This window comes from Doryrhamphus excisus, chromosome 4 (genome assembly GCF_030265055.1).
Source record: "Doryrhamphus excisus isolate RoL2022-K1 chromosome 4, RoL_Dexc_1.0, whole genome shotgun sequence".
Taxonomy (NCBI): Eukaryota; Metazoa; Chordata; class Actinopteri; order Syngnathiformes; family Syngnathidae; genus Doryrhamphus; species Doryrhamphus excisus.
Window position 1 is genome coordinate 13,401,258 of NC_080469.1, and position 22,700 is coordinate 13,423,957.

Below are 22,700 nucleotides of genomic sequence, written 5' to 3' on the forward strand. Positions count from 1 at the left end.
GTCTGGATGGTGGTATATGATCATTGTTCTGAATGAATTGCAATTGCTTGATTTCTTCAAAGTTCATAGCAGGTTAGCTCCCTTTGTCTGTATCTTTAACTAGAAAGAGGTTTCCTCTTTGTGTTTCCGCTCACTACCGCTTCTCTGTCACATGTCACAGCAAGATTCAGGAGGTAGATTTTGACCTCGCTGGGGACTTCTTTTTAGTTTCCAAACACTATCAACAAAAAAAAGAAAGGGGCCTCTGATATCACAACTTAGTGTGGAAAGAGTTGATTCTAAATCAGGGACGGAAATACGTCAGGGCCAAAAAAAGGAAGTTGGAGGTGAAACCGAGACCGCAGCACAGCCGGATGGTGCAGTGGAACTAAAATACCCAGAGTGACAGGACAGGGGGAGGGGTTTTGTAGACTGTGGTTCTTTTGGCAAAGGGGACTTACTTTTGTGTTTGTTTATCATATTTCCATTGATCACTCTTAGTTGGAAACATTAAAGCACCGTTCAGGCTCCTTCGATTGATTTCCTGAAGTAAAAGCCCCCTTGGTCTAATCGTGTCCTTCAATGTAACTTTGGGATGATTAACCCGTTTTGAACCTTGGCTAGTTGCAAGAGGCCCACCTGGCAGGTCTGCAGAGGATGGTGTGTCAACTTTTCAACCCTTCCACTTGGAGTTACTTTTCATGACTCTTTGTAGAGGGTGGGTCAGAGTACCCCCTTCCCGAAGGAGGAATATTGGTTTCTAACCAGCACCTCTCCTCTGGGATAGCCTTGTATCAATACCCCAGATGTCTGGATTTCCATGAAGGACTTTGATGTTGCGATGATCAATCTTTAGTTGGTGGTTGCATTGACCCTAATTTGGTGTCTCATCAGTGGTCCAAGCAGGAGTAGGTAATGGAGGTTTTTGTTCCTTTGGTGGATAAGCCAGCCTTGGTACACCTCTGTGTGCCCTCTTGATGAACCCTGAGAGATCATTGATCAATTTGTCTTGCATCCGCTTTTGTTTGCTTCCTGGACTTAGCCGTGAAAGTGGCAGGCTTTACAAACACAACAGCACATCTCATAAGAGGACACTTTGTCTGGAAAGCCATCAGTTGAAAATAAGTGTTTCATAACTGTTGGATGGCATCCTCATCCCTCTCAACCATGATTTTCACATCTTATTTGACTTATTAAACAACGTTCTTGCAATTGGCAAGTTGACTATCATTCCACACACCACCTTGGAATGCAGAAGCAAACCACAGAATTGCCAAGATCTGCATTCATAATCTAACAAAACAACTGGATTTGGCGCTCTTTGGCTTCATCGAATGTGTTTATTTTTACACCACGGCAGGAGAGTTGAAATATGATTAAGAAAAAGTTGACACAAAAGATGTTGCCCTCTCACATCCCTTGATACTATAGCAAATGCATTTAATATGTTCTTAATGTATTCAAACTTACATTAATTAAAAGGAATCTGTTTAATCAATTCCATTGCCTAACCGGGACAAAAGTGATCTAATACACACAATGAGTCTTCATGCTGTGTATTTCACTGGAGAATTTATCCACTTTATCACTGGTTGTGACTGTCACTAAGTGACATAAACAGACTTTATTGTGATCCCATGACTTGTGCCGACTGTGCCTTAGAGGTAAATTCCCTCACATATCCACACTTAACTGCATTTTAACACTTGTTTGCTTTCATTAACATTAAACACTGAATAATGCAGTGCAGGCTTTGACTTCTTGTTTCCCCTGGCTGTGTTTTTTTTTTTTTACTAAAAGTTGGCCTTTATTTGTGTGATCTGGAATATAAAAGTAAACACATCTTTTATTTCACATTTCTTAATATATATGAGCAAAACTATTTGATCGTGATTAATCACATTTGTCCATAGTTAACTTGTAATTAATCACTGTTTTGATCTATAATTAGTGTACCTCTGAAAGATCTTTTTTTTTCAAGTTTTTAATACACCTATCAACAAGACACTAGACAATGTTTGCTTTCTGTAAATGTTTGTTTCTCAAACATTCAGCTTTTTTTATACAACGAGACAAAATGGACCTCAATGTATAAAAACAAGGTACAGTTAGTAGACATCGGTAAGGTAAACTTTCCATCACTCACATGCCATTCTCTTCAAGCAAATAATCTCATGAAATATAATAATTTTGTAACTAACATTACAAATAAAGGTTTGCAAAAACACCCTTCAACTAAGTTAAATGAAAACAGTGTATTAAAAAAATAAATATACAAAAAACAGAGTGCTCAAGAACTGTCAGTAGTTTACAATGAGGACTGCACCCATATATTGTAGTACAGTAAGGTTATAGCTTGTACTTAAATTCAAAACACTCTTTTACAAAGACATACACACACAAGCACTCTTTTGCATAAACTTTATCACACTTTACAGAGTCTGCCGACTTCAAAGTTTGTGTAAGTTTGACACGGGGAATCAACGTGCAACTTATTCCATCATCTATGACAAATTGCAGGTCAAGCATCAACATGGCACTCTGCCTGTCTGTAAATATATATATATATATATATAGCATATTAAACGATTATGGTTTAAGCATCCACAAGGCTAATTTGGGATCGCTTAAATTAATTGCCGGGAGGATGATACACATTGTTTAAAAATAGCACTGATTATACATCTTCCACAAGCCAGAAGCTGGGGAAAAAACCCAAACTTATTTGACTATACATACATCCCATACACATACAAGTTTTCCATGAGCTGTCAGGTTATAGTGCTTCCATGGAAGTCCCATGTGCAAATGAGCTGCAGTCAGAGACACCGCAGTGTACCCAGTCCCATGTGCAATACTGAAAGGAAGCCAGTAAAAGGTAAGCTAGGTGTTCCGGCAAGACTGGACAATTTTCCAACCAGAGAGAGAATATCACATCCCCACTCTCCATATTAAGAGACGAGCAGTAAATGTTAATCGTGAGCCACCTTTATACAGAGAATCTGGAAAATGGCTGCCCCTTTCACACCTGGCTTTTTCTGCCTTTTGTTTTATGTTAACGTCACCACCACAAACTGGCAATTTTCCGCCTTTTGAGGTAGTATCTGAGCCATAACAGTTGCAGTATGGCGTCTGTGATTAAGGGATTGCTGAATAGGTGGGACGGGGTGTGAATTTTAACAACTGAGACTCACCTTTTCCACTCAATTGTGTTGAAAGCAATTGTATTAAAAGTATTTTAAATGTCACATTAGACGCTGGTGCTGACGTATTCACGCTTTTAATGATCTGATTGCATCACTGGGTTCTGTGTATAATGCCACAGGCGAATAATAGCTTCATCTTCTGCTGTTTTTTTTCCTCCCTGTGCCTTTCATATAGAAGCTAGAATATTGCTGCAACTGCTTTCACACAGCCACACGGCATCCAGCAATCACATAGAAGTGTAACAACATACATATGGTGTGGCATAAACTTGAAAGGAGCTATGGACATTTTCATTCGTGAACTCCATTGTGTCGACTTTTCCACCATGTTTTACTAGCATCAGATGAGCTAGAACGTTTATGTTTTGTGGCAATAACCTAAAACTGTGTATTGAACAAGCTGAACCCAACGCTGAGTCCAACAGAGTCCCTGTTTATCTTGCAAGTGACCAGACTCAGGACTGGGAGGATGCTGCTCCACTCTACTGGTATAACTGGTAATCACTACACACATCCACACATGCACTGCCTCAGTTTGTATAAGCCACCCTAAACACAGAACGTGATTCAGACCACCACTCCTACACACTCTCTTTATATACTTGTGCTTCATTGAGGCACTATTATTAATTCCTCCAGTCTGGATATTCATATGCTGACATATGTTTGTCATAACTGTTTTCTTTTTTTGCTTTGCTCGACAGTTCCAAAGCAAATTTTTCACTCTAGTAGCAAAATCTGACTAATGTGACATTAGAGGTTTTTTTGTATGTTGTTGTTGGGATATTTTAAACTATGTTTCTCACAACTTTGCTTGGTATAAATTCGTGCCATGACGTTTTGTCTACAGCAATCGTTTTTTTGTCTACAGTCATTTCTTTTTTTCTGCAGCTTTAGATCACTTTCCACTACAACTTTACCGGAACTCATGTCCATATTGGGCCGTACTGGGGGCGTGACCGGACGGTGCCTTTTTTGGAGTTTCCACGTTGGCGGTCACGTGGGCCAGCCCTAGTCAAAGCAAAGCGTGCTTGGCAGTGTTGACAAACCATTATCTGCGTCACTTGGCGTCCTTTATACGGTGCTGTCAGTGCATGTTGAGTGGTTTCAGAGCAACTGCACTACGTTACAGAGTTTGTTGAGCATGGTCAACAAGGGTAAAGTGAGACTAAGCAGTGTAAGACTAAATACATGTGTGAATTTGTGCCTAAATTGTGACAGAAATGAGCACACATACTATGATCGTTCAAGAGCACTAACAGAGATAAATAGTTCCATCGGTGTAATGTTTCCTACTAAGACAATGACAATACGTACTCTGCTCGCTTACACTTGGAATTGTTTGAAAGTTTTGTTGCAGTTATCTCCCGGAGCCTTTTTCCCTCCATTTGTAGTTTCCACTTGGCAGACTGACGCTCGGAGAGCCTGGCGCTGAGCACTGTGTCCATATATGGGCATCTACGTCACGCAAAGGTTCCATCCCCCTATTTAATGCCGCCACACTGGAGTCCCCAAAGCAGCTCCAATAGAGCAAGTATAGAGCCGCTCTCTTTAATTTGCACACTCCACATTGGCCACAAGCAGCCCACAAAGGCTTCCACACTGATCCGAGTCATAACCAAATAGTTTTGAGTGCGGAACCAGAATCGGCGCTGCTCGTCCATCCGAGCCGGGAGATAAACTTCGGACAGCACCAGAAGCTGGACCCGTCCGTCCCACGACTCATCTCTCCTTTCCAAAGCAACCTGACCACCCCGCTGTTAGGTGCACCTGAGCGGGGGGGGAGGGGGATATACGTGTACGCTGGCCTCCCTCGTCCACGCCGGAGCGACTCGCAGTGCTATGACCGGGAAAGTGGCGGAGAAGCTCCCTCTTACCATGAGCAGTCTAATAAACAACATCCCCGACAGTCTGTACCCAGAAGAGGACGTCCCCACGTCTATGAACATTTTCACCAGCACGGAATCTATTAACCACTACGCGCAGATGAACACGGGTAAGAAGTGACTTTTATGTTGTTGTTAATTTATTAAGGAAGTGTACAAAAAGATGCGCGCTGAAGAAGGCAACAGTTGTCTTGGAGGAGCACCTGTTAGCGCGCTCCTCTTGCGCGCAGTCCTCCTCCTGAGCGCTCTCTCTCTCCGGCCACCGGAAACAACCCACACCTGGGCAACAATGCACGACTTTAATCTGGATTAAGTGTTCATTTTCTCCTCGTTACTTGTACAACCGAAATGTAAGGCTATTTATTAGACGCTGCACCGACAAAACAACAATAACAAAAAACAATAATTAGTCTAAAAGGTTTTATAATCAGATTAGACTTTCTAAATTCTTAGTTCTTCCGCTGTATGAAATATGAAAGTCCAAATGCCTTGAACACAATTCAGCGAATCATTAAAAAGGCGATTAAATGTCAGAATTAAAAACATCAAATGCATGTTAAATAACTGTTCACCCGAAATTTACAATATGGATATTATAGTGACATTTGCTTTATAAATTGTAAATGGTAACACATTAATAGTGTGTGTTTATACATATACAACAACCCCGGGTAAAACGGCATGGGCCCGTGATACCTTTTTTTCCTGCATTAAACCGCGAGGCCTCGTTTACATCTTAATCCAGATGATTGTATATTTTTAATTCATTCAATCGCTGGATGAATAGGAGTCGTGGTTGCGGCTCCGTGTCGGTGCATGTTGGCAGGAAATCAATCAGCAATTGTGCAGCGACACACCTCCTCACTGAGCACCATTCGCCACAAAATTGTCTCAATCCACGCAGATCAAGCTTTTCTATTCACTTTTCTATTCACACTGAAATAAACTAAAACTTATTTTTATTTTAGTATCCGGAAATAAAAGCAACACGTAAGTTTGGATTGAATTAAAAAGGATATACGCCCACTCGTTCACCTTCAATATCTTTTACGGTCTGGATATAATTCATAGAAAATGAAAAAAGTACATTACTCGTGCTTATTTTTATTTGTTGCTCTAACGTGTATGAGACAATTATAAAATGAGAGGTACTGTAATTAGAAATGATAAAATACCTATGGAGAGCTATTTTAATTCTCCGTAAGGCGTTGCCAAAGATTTAATTCTTTAGCAATTATACAGGCGATCCATATTCCTCTTAAAAATCTCACAGATGTGATATGGCATTCTGCATAAAATGCAACTCAACTGACATTCTACTATAATCATCATGAGTATTACATGTCATATTGTCATATGCACTTATATAAGTGTAATTTACTTGTTGGATTTTTTTGGTGTTTTAGCCATGCATTTTTGCAAATGGAATTCTCTCATTGAGCTATTTCTCAGTTGCATATGTTTAACGTGTCAGATTCAGAAGAATGAACGTATCAATGACTCAGATCTTGGAGTTGTTCGTGTAAATATTCCTTCATGTTCCCTCTATTATATACAGATAGTGTTTAAAATCCCAGCGCGTGGTGGATGAGGCGTCTGCCTCCTAATCCTCACCCCCCTCCCCTGTAAAGAAATCAGATCTTGCCATTAAGTTTGGCTGTCCTCCTGAGGGCCACAATGACTGGATCAAAGGGGGTGTTTAGGTTGTGATTTATGAAGGCTTGTGGGATCTGAGAGGGAGAGACGCCACTGCCTTTAGATGCAGCAAGTCTGTCACTTGAACTTAGGGCTCGGACAACACTTGCAGTTCTTTAGGAAGTTCAGGACCTTTTTTTTATACCTTTGATTTGTCACTGGTACATGCAAAAATTTTAACAAACCCTTTGGGTACTAAAAAAACTTGTTTTTCTTGACTTTTATTAGTTTCACTTTTGCTGTCAGTTGTGTGCACTAATGCTTGAGGAGCCCATGTGGATGATTTCTTTCTTTCTTCCGCTCTAACGTAGATAACATCATGGATATAGGCATGGGGAGTGAGAAAGCAAGTGCGGAGATTCAGTATGGATCCAGCTTCCAGTCCAACCGGAGTGGGCAGACCGTCACCTATTTGGGCAAGTTTGCCTTTGACACGCCGTCATCAGGTGGGATCGGCGGCTCTGGCTGGTGCTCTGACAACAACATCATCAGCCTCGTCAGCGCGGGAATCCTTGGTGTCTCGCCGTCACCTGGCACGGTCAGCGCTCAGACGCCATCCTCAGCAGCCAGCATGGGTGGACAGAACTCTGACATGGAGCAGGTTTACGGCCCGCCGCTGCCCGCCTACTCCACCTGCAGTGACCTATACCAGGATCAGGTGTCCTTCCACCACAGTCCTGCCACCAGTACAGCTCTTGCTTATCCTGGCAATGACTATCACTCCACGTCCAAAGCCTCAATGGATGGCAGCCTTTTTTCCATGATCCCTGACTACAACCTTTTCCATCATCAAGGGGAAGTCAGTGTGATGGAGCACAAGCCCTTTCAGACTATGGACCCCATTCGAGTCAACCCTCCGCCCATCACTCCCCTTGAAACAATCAGAGCATTCAAAGACAAGCAGCAGATTCACCCAGGTTTCATCGGCGGGCAGCAGCACCCTCCTCCTCACCACCCACCGCCACAGACACTGACGCTCAAACCCATCAGACCACGGAAGTATCCCAATCGCCCCAGCAAAACCCCCGTCCATGAACGTCCGCATGCTTGCCCGGCAGAGAACTGTGACAGGCGGTTCTCACGCTCGGACGAGCTAACGCGGCACCTCCGTATCCACACAGGCCACAAACCCTTCCAGTGCAGAATCTGCATGCGCTCTTTCAGCCGCAGCGACCACCTGACCACACACATCCGCACGCACACCGGCGAAAAGCCGTTCTCCTGTGAGTTCTGCGGGCGCAAGTTCGCCCGAAGCGACGAGCGAAAGAGACATGCTAAAGTTCACCTCAAACAGAAGGACAAGAAGGCGTCCGACAAAGGGAGCGGAGTGATCGGGAGCCACAGCTCGCCTAACAACTCCTGCGGAGGGCCCATCTTGGGGACCTCATGACCATAACTACCTGCACTTAGAGTGGAGCCTGCCCCTTAAACAGACTCAGGACAATGGGGCCGCATCCATCGTAAGACAACAAAACATAGATGACTTGTCCGCTTCTCTCTTTGGTTGCACTCCTTCCGTTTTGAGATGGCTGCTTTTCATTTCAGTAACAGGGAAGAGGCTGCAGTGCCCATCAGAGAGAATCTTAGTACATTCCGTCCAAAAAGGCCACTGTATATCTTTACTGGGTTCGCTGTGGTTCCACGTTGGTCAATTTCTTAACTGAGAGGAAGCCAGAATCTATCACAGGGATCAAAACAGACAAACTAAACAAAGGAGCAAAGTCAAAGGGTGAGTTGTCTGGGATGTATGCAGTGATTTTACTAGGCTGTTTAAAAGTGCAATTGGTTGTGTTTGTGTATGGTCACGGACACCTTATAGTGGCACTTGTCTTTTCTGTTGTTTTTTTCTTTTGTTGAAGTGTGGTGTTTTTGTTTTTTGTTTTTTTGTATTTGAATGTTGTTTTCTCCAATGAATGTGCCAAATGTATTTTGTGGTAACTCAGCCAACCTTGTTCTTATTATTGTGCCTGATATTTGCCAAACACACCAGTGATATCAGCTTCCACTTGGGGTTATTAAAAGAAAGGTCACATTCCAAACTTATCTCTCATTTAGATTTATGTGCAGTTTGACTAAATGTAAATAACAACTGAATGGGTCACGAGTGGTCCTGTTTCATGCCTCCAGCAGCCAAGGCCATGCACAATGGCTTTATATGATGTTAAAAGAAATAATTGACTTTTTTTAATCCCATCAACACTGTTCATCATCATTTGAAAGCAATATTTGATGAGATCAAAACATAAACGGAGAGACAACAAACAACAAATATGTGGCACTAGGTTACAAACCAGCAGTATACTGTGTGCTTACCAGTATCTGCATGCACTGTTAACATGTATTTGCTATGTTGAGATTTTAAGAATGAGCAGCTAACTGGTATGATTTAAAAATATCCAAATAATCTGACAACAAAAAGGGTTTCTTGCTTTTGTACCATATACAAATATGTCTGCAGGTCGCTAGAGTACAAGTTTTGCGCTCAACTGCACTATACATCAGTATTTTTGCACACAAGTGCATATATACAGTATGTGCATGCCAGTATGCACAATGTGTAAAATGCAAAAATCTGCATAAATTAAAGGAGACGCTTTGACTGAATGCTTGTGCAGAATATGTTTTCCAGCTTTTGGTTGACAGCCATGTCGGGTATTGAAAAAAAATGTGGAAGCATTAAAAATAAGGTGTTTTACACACAACAATTGCACCATCCACACACATTAAAATTCATTTAAAGAAGCACATCTTTTTGTGAACTCCACTTCCATTCTGCAGAAGCTAAATGATTGCATAGTCTCTTGAACTATATAGTGGGAAGCCAACATTTTCATATCATGTGGTTTTATATTGACCATTGTGCTGAAAGGACGTGAAACACACATCATGTCTTCTTTTCAAAGCAACCAAATCTGCAAAATATACTGCAGGATATTCTTCCCCCCATTGTTTATTCTACCTTTTCAAACCAAACAGAACTAATCAACATACCCGGCATCAAGAAGTAAAGAATGACTGAAGAACGAAAAGACAGAGTGACTGAAAGCCATGAAACATCAAGCTAATGATACTCATCTTTCTACACAATTGATGTGAGGCTATTTTATTAGCGCTAATGTGCATTTTGGGACTAATAACCATCCTTATGTGGCAAGGCTGTTGCTCATTTAAAATGATTAGAATCCTTACTTCTATAACTTCTATAACAAGCTTGGCTGGTTCGTCTTTTTGGTCCTCAAAGAATGGTGGTGCTTGTTAGATGACAGTGTATCTTGTATTTGAGTAAGACTATTAGAATAGATAAAATGCTGTAGAGGGCAGGACCAAAGGGAATTATGGACAGGTGCAATGGCTAGAAAAAGTGTTTGAAAATATAACAGAGAAGACGTTGTGGATTTAGCATCACAGGCCGTGTTCTCTGGCTCTCTTCTGGAACAACCAATTTTCACTGCTGAGTTTGCTGGCAAGTGTCCACTTACTTTCCAATTATTTTGGCCTCAGAGGGTCTTTTCTCAGCTCATCTACATGGATAAATGAACAGGCACCCTTGCATTTTGGGCAGAGAATTCAACATAAAATATATATACAAAGGCATGCTTCTTATTTTGAACCAAGATTTGACTTTTAGAATGGTCCGATTTTCTTAATGTACCCTCACAACACGATGTAGCAGCTATTCCCATGCAGTAAAGCACAAAGCAATATTGTTTATGACGTGATTAGATATAGCAACTATTTATGTTAAATGTAATATAATGTATAAACAATAATAAATAATGTGACATTATCCAGTGATTATAGATTCATGGTTTTGAATATATTTGATCAAAAAGAGAAGCTATTCTTGATTTGACACTTGCTTAGTGAGAATGGATGTGTTTAATTATATGTTGAATGTGGCCTCCTCGCAGGGAAGGCGGTGTTTATGTTGCATTGTTTCGAGGAATGCAGCACACTCTGGTTTTCCATGACTAAATGAAGCCATGTATAATTACAACCTCACAAATTTGATGTCACTGGTCACATACTCTTGAATGTGTTTGTCACTTTGTTTCATGACATTTTTTTAAATTCTGTAATGAGCAGATGGATTTAGGCTCTTCTAATTCTCACCCCCTCACTATATAGTACGGTGGTAAAAACAATACAAGCATCAGGAAATAATCCTCCTGTGTGAATCCTATAGATGTATTAAACAATCTTTTCTCCGAGAACAATATTATTTACATGTTTTTACAATTCACAAAAGGAGAGGGTGAGTGCTCTGACAGAAAGTGGAATATGCCTCATCTTCCTTGGCTCCACTTTGGACACCATCCAACATCAGCAGCCATCTTTGTGCCAAACTGGGTTGCAGGGTTGGCTGATCAAAAACAATATGCCATGAAGACTCACACAGGAACAACAAATAAAAAAGTGACCTCAGTCTGCTTGCAAGTGGAAGGCAGCCTTATGCTAATGTTTGTGTTTTTAATTGTTTGATTTGGTTTTTGTAAACATGGCCACGGGGCAATAGGCTTGTGTGTAAGATACATTCTGGACTTCCAGCGTGGCTTCAGGGATCATGTGTCCATTTACGGTAACACTACGGTATTCACGCAAGCAGTCCCCCCCCCACACCTCCCATGTTGTGTTGTGTTTCCTTTTCATTGCAGTATATCCTCATGTTTGCATGTGCACGGAAATGTTCCAAAGCGCCGGGTGTCAATGCTGCGGGCGGTGCTCATTTCTTTATTATGCATGAAAATACAACGGGTGGGAAAATGGGATGATAACCATTCATGTTCAAGACGCACACTGGGGTAACTGTTCTGTTGTTTTTGATTTTTTGTTTGTTTTTCCCAGAAAACATGTTGTAGATGTCTTTTTGGCCTATTTCCGTGTTTCTACTACCTTATAATAAGGTCCTTTTATGATGAGCTGAATATTGAAATGAATTTTACTCTCTTTGTGATGGGGACATGTGCTCCCCTGTTTACTTGGCACTTCAGTTTGTTGTCATGCAAATGTTCTGTCATTTCTATGTAAGTACTTGAATAAAGAAAGATACCACATACACCCCTGTTTGACCATCGACACATTCGTGTAATTGATTTACACGGAAAACATGGAAAAAACACCAGTTTAACCCTCATATTTAAACATTATATGTCAAACGTACCCATTTGTGTGACGATGCTGCTCTCAGGAAACACAAGCGGCTGATCCTCCAACTTCCTGTTTGGAGCCCCGTCGTTTGGCCGAAAGGGATGAGGTCCTCGGAAGAAAACACAATTGCTCAATGAAACTGGATTAGAAGTTAGCGCAAACATGAGCTGGTAAGTTGCTTTAACGTTGACGATTCCTGTGCATTCGGCGTAAATTGCTATAGGCTGAAATGAGCTAAACCTACCCTGGTTTCGGCTATTTCCTGGTAGCTCCAACAGAGTTGTGGGCATTAACTTCAGGCTAAGGAAGCGCTAGGCGTCTTTCAGAATGCACATAGGTATAAAGTCACTTAAAGAGTTTACTAACACATTCTGACAGTAGGCGTTGTGTGGTTAATGTAGACTAAAGCTCTGTATGTTAACTAGAGAAGGTTGTTATGATCATCGAGCGAAGGGCGCATGCTAAGCTAACTTGCTCTTACAACCGACGCAGGAATGACTACTTTTCATGAAAAGTCTATACCTTCAAGTTGGCTTCTTTTATTGTGTCTCATGATAAAACTTAACTTGACCATAACTGGAGTGTGAGGCAACAAGCAAGTTAACCAATCTTGGTGACGGCAGACCTTTTTAAAGCTCTGTCATCGTATGTTGACAGTAATGGAACTGTTGCTAGCACAAGTTAGCTTGTCTGACCAAGACAGCGCTGCATTGAGCTTGTTTAACAGTTATGGTTGTAGTTATCGATATAACAACTTTCCCGACAGCAAAATATACCCGTCTTCGTGTTGAGGTAGGTTAATGACCGAAAAAACAAACATAATTTCAGTTAGTTGAGGAAGCAAAGACGTGCACTCACTTCCGGTTTCCTTCTACAAATTAAGAGGTAGACCAATTAGCAATATTAGGTGCACCTGCTCAGTCTGAGATCAATACAATGCAGTGCAGCTATAATACCACAATAAACATATTGTTAAAATATCTCCCTGATAGTTTCCAAGCAGTAATAGATAAAGCAAATAGCAAATCAAAATGTCAAAATGATACAGTTCTTAACAAACCAGGAAGTATCTTGTTGGTACACCATTTTTAAAATATTATCAATTGCCATAGCTGAGGTGTGCTGTACTGCTTTGTAATCGCATTTCCAAAGCTAGACTTTTTTTTTCAATTTTATGCCATTGTTGGCAGTTTGAAAGGCGTTATTTATTTTTTTATTTTTTATTTTATACAGAGTTTTTTTTCTATAGCACCATTACAAAACTATAAAACAAATAACTGTAAAAGTGATGTAACATTTTAACATTGACACCAACAGACTGACATTTATTCAACAAGCATCTCACCTTTTGCTTTTTCTGTTTTTTGCTCTTTGAATGAGATTCATGAGATCAGATAAGCCGAGGTCGAGTGGTTAGCATGTTGGCCTCACAGTCAGGAGTTCGAGAAGACCTAGGTTTAAATTGCCGCTTGGGCACCTCTCTGTAAAGTTTGCATGTTCTCCCCCTGTGTCTGAGTTTTCTCCAGGTACTTCGGTTTCCTCCCACATTTCAGACATATGCATGTTATGTTAATTGGCGACTCCAAATTGTCCATAGGTATGAATGTGAGTGGGAGTGGTTGAAAGGTTTTGTCTACATGTACCCTGCGATTGGCTGGCGACCAGTACAAGGTGTATCTCGCTCTCGCCCGAAGTCAGCTGTGATAGGCTCCAGCATACCTGCAACCCTAGTGAGGACAAGCGGCACAGACAATGGATGGATGGAGACAAGCCGATGAGAGAAGCCAAATATATATACTCTCTATTGGATGCTGTGGCTGTTTGCGGTTGGCTCATTAGTTGACATCATACTTTCAGCTGCCGGCAGGTTGAGTTTTTTGATCTGACATCAGATGTGATGGGACAATTGATACAAAAATGTACATGTTGGTTCAGACGGTTAGTGTAAAGAGTGGTTTCTGTGATTGTTTATTACATTGAAATGTGCCACACACAGCGTGTGAGGCTTTGGTGACGTGTGTGTGTGCGCTTTGCCTGCGCCGAGAATAGACCAAGTAGGAGCTGGGGAGCTTTCAGCGCACCTTTGGCGCACTGTTTGCACAAAATGTTGACTACGCCAAGCTGAAAATGTGAAAAACCTCTCCCTGGTGCGCGGCCATGCTCATCTCAGAGCAGCCCAGTCTACCAGAATGCCAAACTGGCTCTTGCCAAAGAAAGAGCTACATTTTCCTCACTGACTGTTGAACAACACAGTATTTAAACAATTAGTAGTAGTTCTGAAGTAAAGGAGATGCCATGAGATTATAATTTAGCCATAAACTATCTGCTGTGTAAGCCACAGGGTTTTACAGTAGTGGCTTATACACCGGTAATTACAGCAGTATGTTCATTTACGTGGATCTGAACCAAGCAAAGGGTGCTCCTACTTGTTCACTTGTAATGATAGAATGGGAGAACTGTGTATGTCCTCTTTATGTCTGTGCATGCATTCACTTTTTATGACACATTCTGGGTGTAAAATTGAAGGAAGATGGTTATCGAGCAAGCAATATGTCGTCATTCAGTTCAGTTGGCGTCAATAGCTGGCAAGCAATGCTTCTCCCAGCACGCACCGGCAAACACAAGGTCAAGAGTGGGGTGCATCAGCAGTGAAAAGAGGCCTTTATGGACTCTGCTGAGGGGTGCATTCCAGTGTGGCCTGCACACTTTGCTCCTATGACGTGAGAGCTTTGACTTTGGGGTCATCAACAGAACAATTCCGCTTCCCAACATCTTCAACTGGCGCTCTGTGTTCGCTGGAAGAGCTGAGGTCGAATGATGCGCAGTCTCCTCTCTGGGTGAGCGCATTGGCCATTTAGTGAGAAGCCATTGGCTGTTCCAGCCTGTGCATAATCACCCAGAAGACTGTTATGTCTTTGTTTATGCCTACGTGCTTTCCGATGTTGGTGACGTGTAGTCCATTGCAGTCAAACTTTGAGAGTGCAGTTTGAACACATCGGCAGGAAAGTTAAAGACGAGCAATAAGTTCCCATGATGCTATGATGCTTTTAACATAACAAGAGCGCACTTCAGTCGAACACGCATGCATTTTAAAAGAGATTAGTGGAACTTCCTCCTCATCAGATACTATATTGGTGGCATTGTTAGTGGAAAACGGCAAAATACATAGATTTCTGCGAAGTTGGGTTCAATATTAATAAATAGAACATTTTTTGTAGTTGGAGCATAAGAAACTTCTGACCTTTGTAAATATGTTTTTCAACCATTGTTAGAGACCTGTAGACTTAAAATTGGCTATTTTAGGCATAAATAAGAGTATGACTAACACTAATACATTAGCATTGACAGTGCACTTCCTGGTGGCATTTGTCTCATCAATGTAGTGTTTGAGACATATAGAGACCAGTGTGGAATAATACTCTACTGCTGCTGTTTGTGGCTAAGGAAAGACTCATGATACACTTTAATCTGCATTATTAACAAACAAAGAACACATGCAATGAACATTTACACAGAAGCTGTCGTCAGTCACTCTCTCGCTGCTGAGTTGTTGCTAGCACTTTGCTAACACTCAATACATATGTACTTTGTTCGTTTCTTTCAGCTTTTTTCCTGATTCTGGAGTCGCCACAGCGGATCTTTTGATCTGCATACTGACAATACATACAATTTGACAAGCTATGCATTTAAAAAACTGATAATAGACCAACTAAATTAAACTAGTAGATTGCAATAATTTGTAAAATATTTTTTCATTGTACTTAACAAAAGTAATGCTAAAATCTTGCAGACCCAATCTTGTGTATTGTCTTGTCTCAAGGCACGACTTATAGACCGTATTCAACCACGAAGCAGTATGATTTACTAATATATTTTTGAAAAACCTCAATAGAGTGAATTCAAAATGTTGCAAGGGATGACTGTATATCCTATTTATGATTGCAGGCAGTTCCTAAATTCAGTCAATTAAAGTATCATTGTAATCGTCAAGCTAATTAAAGTAACAATACTGTTACCGTAATAAGAAATATTATACTGCAAATGGCTTAGTGCTCACTTTCATTGGAATGAAACAACCCTTACGTGCCAAAAAGAAACAAAAGCGTTACAATTCAAATGAATTCCAGCCTTGAGTGAAAACAGGCCAAAGTGGAATGTTGATGCAGGAACTATCAAAGAACATTTGAAGCGTATTTTTTTAATTGACTCGGCTAATTCTCTTGTTTGGCCACGTTGTGCTCTTTTGATTGAGCTGTCATCAAAAGGCTCTACCTCACACGAGTGCATTCCTTCCTGGTTGCACAATGCCGCCCTACATCACACCCTTTCTTTTCCATCTCATTAGACTACACACCTTTCTTTTGACGCAGCTGCTGCCTCACCTTCCCTGTCAGTCGCAACTGTCCATCACGTAGCTTAGATTTCAGGCTATTAGCGCCGTATCAATGACAACCTAGCAGCAAACGCTTCTGGTAAAGGCAGTGTTCTCCGTCGCTTGGCATCACAAAGCACTCAGATGCTGGGGAGCAACTTATTAAGGCAAGGCAAGGGTTTGAAATGGGGATGAAAGATATGTGTGTTTAAACTAAGGACGAAATGTCTTCTTTTGCCATAACAAAACCAAGTAAAGCCCTCTGACTTTTTTCACCTGTGTAGAAAAGTTTTTAGTCAACTTATTTCTTCATATACAGTAGTGGCAGGGGCGTTTATTTAATCAACTGCAGAGAGTGTCTGTCAGGAATAAAGCATTTATTGGGAGAAGCCATTATTTATTTTATAAATGCATTTTTTACACAAACAAATAATCATGTTTTGCAATACAATACAATATGTCATTATTTTCTGAATACTATTTCCAACCGAACCCTTGCTGGCCAGCCCGTTATGCTCTTTTCCTGTCAGCAAATATGAGGGCTTCTTTTGTCTTTCCAATTCCAATTTCAGGTCGATGTTAAAATGCTGAGTAGTTTTGCTCCAGAACTTGCACTGTAAACTTCAGCTTTACAGATGCCATATCTGCTCTGCAGGCAGTGTGTGCTGTAAAACAAAAACATCAACCATGACACATGGTGGTATGAGTCATAGTAAAGGGAATTACTGTCACCAGTATTCTTTGTAAAGAGGAAAATGGGTGTTTATTCAAGGTGTGCTGTTGATTTATTCAAGTGGACAATGCACACACACACACACACAGACACACACGCTCTGATTGGGACGCAGTGTCTTTTAGAGTGGAGTGTGCAGCTCACGAAATGTAGTACTTCTGAAAAATATTTGCCAACTATAGTATGTAGCAAATAATGACTCTGTTGGGGTGTTGCGATGTATCTTACACGTAACACAGAGCTCATGGATGGACCTCGTTTCAAACTCTCAAGAAACAATTCACCAAAATGTATCGATTAGAAAAAAATTATCAGTATAAATCCTGAAGGTAACACGTATCCTAGCAATTACGCCATATTTTTTAATTTGAATCAGTGTCACTTGTGTAATTGTCTGAATTTTGACAAATATTTGACACTGTTTACCCTGTTTATTCAATATGTTTGTAGTATAAGATATACTGTAACAAAACCGGTTGCTGAAATGTGAGGAATATACAGTACTTACCTAGGTCCGATACTTTAGATTTAGTGATGATTACATGTAGTGATGAAAACATGTTAAAAAAAAAATTCTGCACACATCAGAGGAGCTGGGAATTCACAGCTTCAGATTGTCCCTGTCAAGGTTCTGAATTTGTGCTCACCCTTTAGATAACCACTAACCTTCAGCCAACCATCTTGCAACTGATGACAGACTGAGATTGTTTGTGTCATTTTAGGATTCCTTTCAAGATTGGACAGCCAAAGAAGCAGATTGTCTCTAAAACTGTAAGTGGCCAGAAGAAAGGATTCTTCTAAATCCCCAAATGTTCAACGTACTGACCTGCAGTGTGTTTAAAGGTCTATATATACAATACTAGTCTAAATTATACCCTCGCTGGCAAATAACTGTTTGTATTAGATGGCGATTTGTTTGAGCCATGTAAGCATGCAGAGGTGGTGTACCTTGAAGTGACCACGAGTAGGTGTTCCCCCTGCCACTTCCTCTGTAATGAATCCCCGGTCCAAGAAGTCACTGACAGCTTCCTGTACCGTCCTAGATAATCAAGAAGAGGCTTTGTGGCCACCCAATTAAATCAGACACTGGTGATACGGTGTCAACCACCTCCCTTGTTGTTTAAACCCACCATGCTTACATTATGGACTCAAATGACCGCAAGTACGGAAGCCATGCTGCCTCTGCAGCCTGCCCAGTATATTTTATTTACAGACATGGTTGCACAAATTCCATTATACTTTATCCCAATGAGAACTTGATTTATGATGTTAATTGTCAACCAAACAAATTGCATTTTGGTATACACTAAAAAGTCTGTTCTAATCAAACACAACCATACTACAGTATGCAATGAAGTAGCCATCTTCTAATTGTTCCAAACACCTGTCTTTAGATTATATGTAATTCTGAATGGAAATGTTCTCCCACTTGTGAGGTTTGAAATGACAAAATTCCTCTATGAACTCAGACCTTGTGATTAGTGATCAATGATGCCACATGTCAAATCATTTTAAAGATTTTTTAATTTTCTTTTCAGGTTGAAAGGGACTTTGAGAGAGAATATGACAAGCTCCAAAAGTAAGTGACTATTTTGAATTAAATGTTATGTATGTTTTTCTTCCATTTAAAATAATTGTTTTGCCACAGAACCATTCCATTTGCAACACAATGGTTGCCTTTGTTCTAACAAAACCTGGTACTGGTACGCATATGAATCCCATATACTTGCAGGGCCCTATGAAATCTGTTTTATTTTTTCCCAATTTTTGTTTTCTTTTATTTAATTTTTATTACCTTTTGCGCTTAATTTACCAGCATAAAGTGTGTGCATTTTGGGTTTGTCAATAAAATGTAGGTGAATTGAATGTTTACATTTATTGATGCAATACATTATTGGCAAATTTTAGATGAATGAAGATGAATGAATTCATGACGTAGTTGAAGTAGCGTTCATTTGTTTTGAAAAAAAAAATGTACAAAAACCTTTGAGCAACTTTTTACTTGTAAAAATCAATGTAAAATGTAGAATTTTGACTCAAATAATCTCTACAAATCACATTGAACTCGTATAAGTCTTGAAGTCCAGAAACGCATCCGAGACTTGTGCACCTGAGGTGAAGATGGAATATGATGTTGAAGAACCATGTGATTGAGCAGGAGGACCCTTCTTCATAAATAAGGTGTGGTGCCAGTAGACCTTGCAAATGACTCAGACGCAGCAGGCTTGTACTGGCATTTTGGTGCTCCACCCAAGAGATTGTTATCAGTGCATCATGGGAAATCTTTGACCCAAAAAGCTGTGATTCCTGTTTAGCGTTTTGCCTCATATCATCTCTTGGCCGTGCTGCGACGCAAAGATTCATCATCAAGAACGCCGTCTGACTTCACACTTTGAAAACATCTGACCCACTCTTGTTTTTATCATTTTCAAATCTGTTAAATGTTACATGTAAAACAGATTGCAGTAGATTAGCTTTCTGTTAATGCTAAAAGTTCCCATGACGCTGAGAAAGCTGTACCAGGAAGTAGGTCTGAATCAGATGACAGCTGCTGAACTACAGGTGACAGGCAATTGATGCTGGAAACAGAGTGCAGGTTGGATTGCAAGCTTTATCGTATGCGTAAAGCACTTGATGTTGTGGTACAGTGCCTCAGGGCAACATAATAGTGCTGTGCATGAATAGTTATTGTGAGCATATTGTGTGTTGACAGCAACAAAGTGTACTTTTTAAAAACTTTATTAGCCACCATGTGCTCTTAGAAAATGCTTATTATTCCACATTTGTCACATAAAGGTATTGTGTTGATCAGTTTTCAAAATGTGATTTTGCGCCAAACTTGTGGCTTCACAGAGCTGACATTGGGGCAGGGGGGCAAGGAGCAGCAGCTGTTCCATTAGTCCACCCTATTTGCACCTTTTGGAAAGAGCTTCCAGCCTCACCTGACTCTCCTCAGGCTCACTGACCGCTTCTCTGTGCTGAAAACAAGAAACACACAACAACACAGCATGAGAGATTTTGAAGTAGGAGTACAGCACAAATTCACCCAGAGAACCAACAGTAATTAGAAAAACGCACCCTGATTGTTTAAGTTCCTATTGCATGCTTGCTTGTTTAGACACTTACATGTTTTCATTCATCAAAACAAGGAAGTTGATCTACCAGCTGATCTGTTCCCAAATGGTTTTATAAATGATCTGAGCAGGTTTTGAGGTTGCAGGTATTTTTTACCTTTCCACTAGAATGCCTTTGTTTTCTAATGTGTCCAGTCCTCACAGCACATACACAGGAAGCATCTCTGGAATGACCAGATACTGTCTGAATCCTGCCAAAAGTATTGCTAATAATATTGGCCGTAGCCGGAATAACAAAAACACATTTTGTGAATATGAGAAAATAAAGCTTGTGATTGCTTCAGAGGACATCTGATGCAGTCCATGAGTCCCAGTTGCATCTAATTGGTGAGAGTGATATAAGAAGTTAGTGTGGAGATTGTTGTGACAGAGTGTTTCTTCCGTGTACTGTGAACAATAAGACGCGGCGTTGCATCATTCACTGCAAATGACATTTTTGGAACAAACATCCATCTGGTCGCTGGCGATTCTCTGTAAAACCCTTGGAAACGTCAAGACACACAAAAGCATGTTGAAAATTAGATGTGATAGGTTTTACTTAATGTATCCTCACTACCCCTTCAACCACATGTGTCAAACCAATGGCCCCAGGGACAGATCTTGCCTACATGATTTAAAAAAAAAAAAAAAAAAGTCCAGTCTGCTGCATGATAAAGTCTATTAATAATCATTGGCCCTTTTAAACTCTCCTTTTTTCCTTGATGCAGTCCATCCTTCACTTCACTGCCGCAGCATGCAAATGCAAAATGTTGGAATGTTGGTTCCTTTCACAGTGCTGACATTGGGCTTCTGCATTCTGTGGTGTTTAAATTTGGAGGTACCACTGTAGAAATCAATCTATACAATTAAATAACTATCACTATAAGGCTTCTTTGGCCCGCTAATGTTTGAGTTTTCATTTCAGCCCACTCGGAAATGAAGAAATGCAAAAACAAAAAAAAATCAGTTGTTTTAGTGATGATAATATAGAGCTGTGTGGGTAACTCATTATGTAACAATCAATTGTAGGTGCATGATTCTAATGTAGCATGGCTCCTGGAGTAAGTCCTTCATTATTCAGCAGCCAAAATCATTTGTGCTCTAAATGTACATGTGTATTTTCTAGAACATTCTCTTCTCTTTGCTTTTTGGAAACACATTTTTTTCTCCTGCTTGGAAGCACCTCAATTAAACATTTGGTTTGTCGACGTGTGTGTGCCGTGTGTGCGCGATACAAACGTTTTCATGTCCCGTGTCCAGCTTCCATTCCATTGTACCCCCTCATCTTTCCATGGAATAGTATCCCTCAAATAATAAATCCGACTAAACAATGCTGGAAATGGAGCCCCATTTCCTTTTTCATGAAACCAGGAGGAAAGCTCTGACAGTGGTCTCTGGGGAGATTGCCATCCCCTCATTTGCCTCAATTGAAATAATGAATGTCATGCATTTTCAGTCTCTTTAATGTGGTAATTGTCGATTTTAACGGCCATCAATGAAATATGTACAGAGGAATGATGGAAGACATTAATGCTTTTGGAGCAAATATACTTGATGTTAGAGAACGGTTCCGTATTTTGTTAATTATCTAAAAGATGCTATAATAACTTTCTACGTGGAGTCAGTGAAATGTGTAATTCCCTCCTTGAACCACAGTGTCTTTTGTACGACTTCATTCAGAGCCTTTAATTGTATTTTTAGTTTAATATGATCCATGATAAAACTGTTGAACTCTTCCACTTTTACTGGTTTTTTTTTCAACCATTTTTTTTCTCTTCTTCTGTTTTCCATTGACCCATATTTGCTGCTCTCCTGTATTGCCACAGCAGATTGTTGCTGATAATCACTCTTCTTCTTCTTGTCACACAGGCTGGAGGATCAGACAAAAAAGCTTCACAAGGACATGAAGAAAAGCACAGAGGCTGATTTAGGTTTGTTCTGCTACCAGCTTGTGTGTTCCCGCTTTTGTATGCCATCGATCACTACTTGTTCGCACACTTGATGTTGACTGTCAGGTTTTTCAAGGCTGGTTTGTTCGCTGGTGTACCAGCTCTCAACTTGGATGAAAGTGTGCAGAACACCGCCTTGAGGGCTGTTTACACCTTCCTTTCTTTTATATATAAGCTTATAAAAGCGTGTCATGTTTGAGTGCTCATTTGCACAACAACGATGTACTGTAAAAAGACATGTAAATGCCGAAGTACATCAAAGTCACCTATGGTTGGCAAAGGGCAAGGGACTACGAAGTGTGGGAAAGGAAGGACAGAAACCACAATATTGAGGTCTACGAAAAACCTACCCACATGGACCAGGACCTACTCTTTCACTTCCATCACCCATGAGAACACAAGCTAGGGATTATCAGAACCCTCAAAGACAGAGCAGAGAAGATCCATACCATCGACAGCACACGACTAAACTCTTACTTAATTGGAAACAAATATTTCTGGAAGTCTCCTTAGCGCACATGCTAACGTTCCATCTCAATAATAACACTATGACATTGCTTAGTTATCACTGTCACAATGATTGGAAAAGATCATTTTCCATGGTCAAAGATATTATCTT

The 22,700-nt window shown here is 40.5% G+C and overlaps 2 protein-coding genes and 1 long non-coding RNA gene across 3 annotated transcripts in view; 2 read left to right on the forward strand and 1 right to left on the reverse strand.

Annotated features, from left to right (window-relative positions):
- The first annotated feature begins 4,718 nt into the window (after window positions 1-4,718).
- Window positions 4,719-11,822, forward strand: egr3 (early growth response 3). The gene is made up of 2 exons (XM_058069835.1): window positions 4,719-5,181; window positions 7,078-11,822. Exons 1-2 carry the CDS (start codon window positions 5,028-5,030, stop codon window positions 8,154-8,156), a joined length of 1,233 nt encoding a protein of 410 aa, XP_057925818.1. The 5' UTR covers window positions 4,719-5,027; the 3' UTR covers window positions 8,157-11,822.
- Window positions 8,633-12,746, reverse strand: LOC131127700 (uncharacterized). The gene is made up of 2 exons (XR_009129552.1): window positions 11,928-12,746; window positions 8,633-11,129 (listed from the first exon to the last, which is right to left on the reverse strand). It is a non-coding gene; the product is annotated as an uncharacterized LOC131127700 (long non-coding RNA).
- bin3 (bridging integrator 3) overlaps window positions 11,936-22,700 on the forward strand; it is a 30,645-nt gene continuing 19,880 nt past the window's right edge. Inside the window, exons 1-4 of the mRNA XM_058069836.1 lie at window positions 11,936-12,084; window positions 17,742-17,790; window positions 18,558-18,598; window positions 22,002-22,063. Of these exons, the coding sequence (XP_057925819.1) occupies window positions 12,077-12,084; window positions 17,742-17,790; window positions 18,558-18,598; window positions 22,002-22,063 (160 nt within the window). The 5' untranslated portion in view covers window positions 11,936-12,076. The remainder of the gene's footprint in view (window positions 12,085-17,741; window positions 17,791-18,557; window positions 18,599-22,001; window positions 22,064-22,700) is intronic.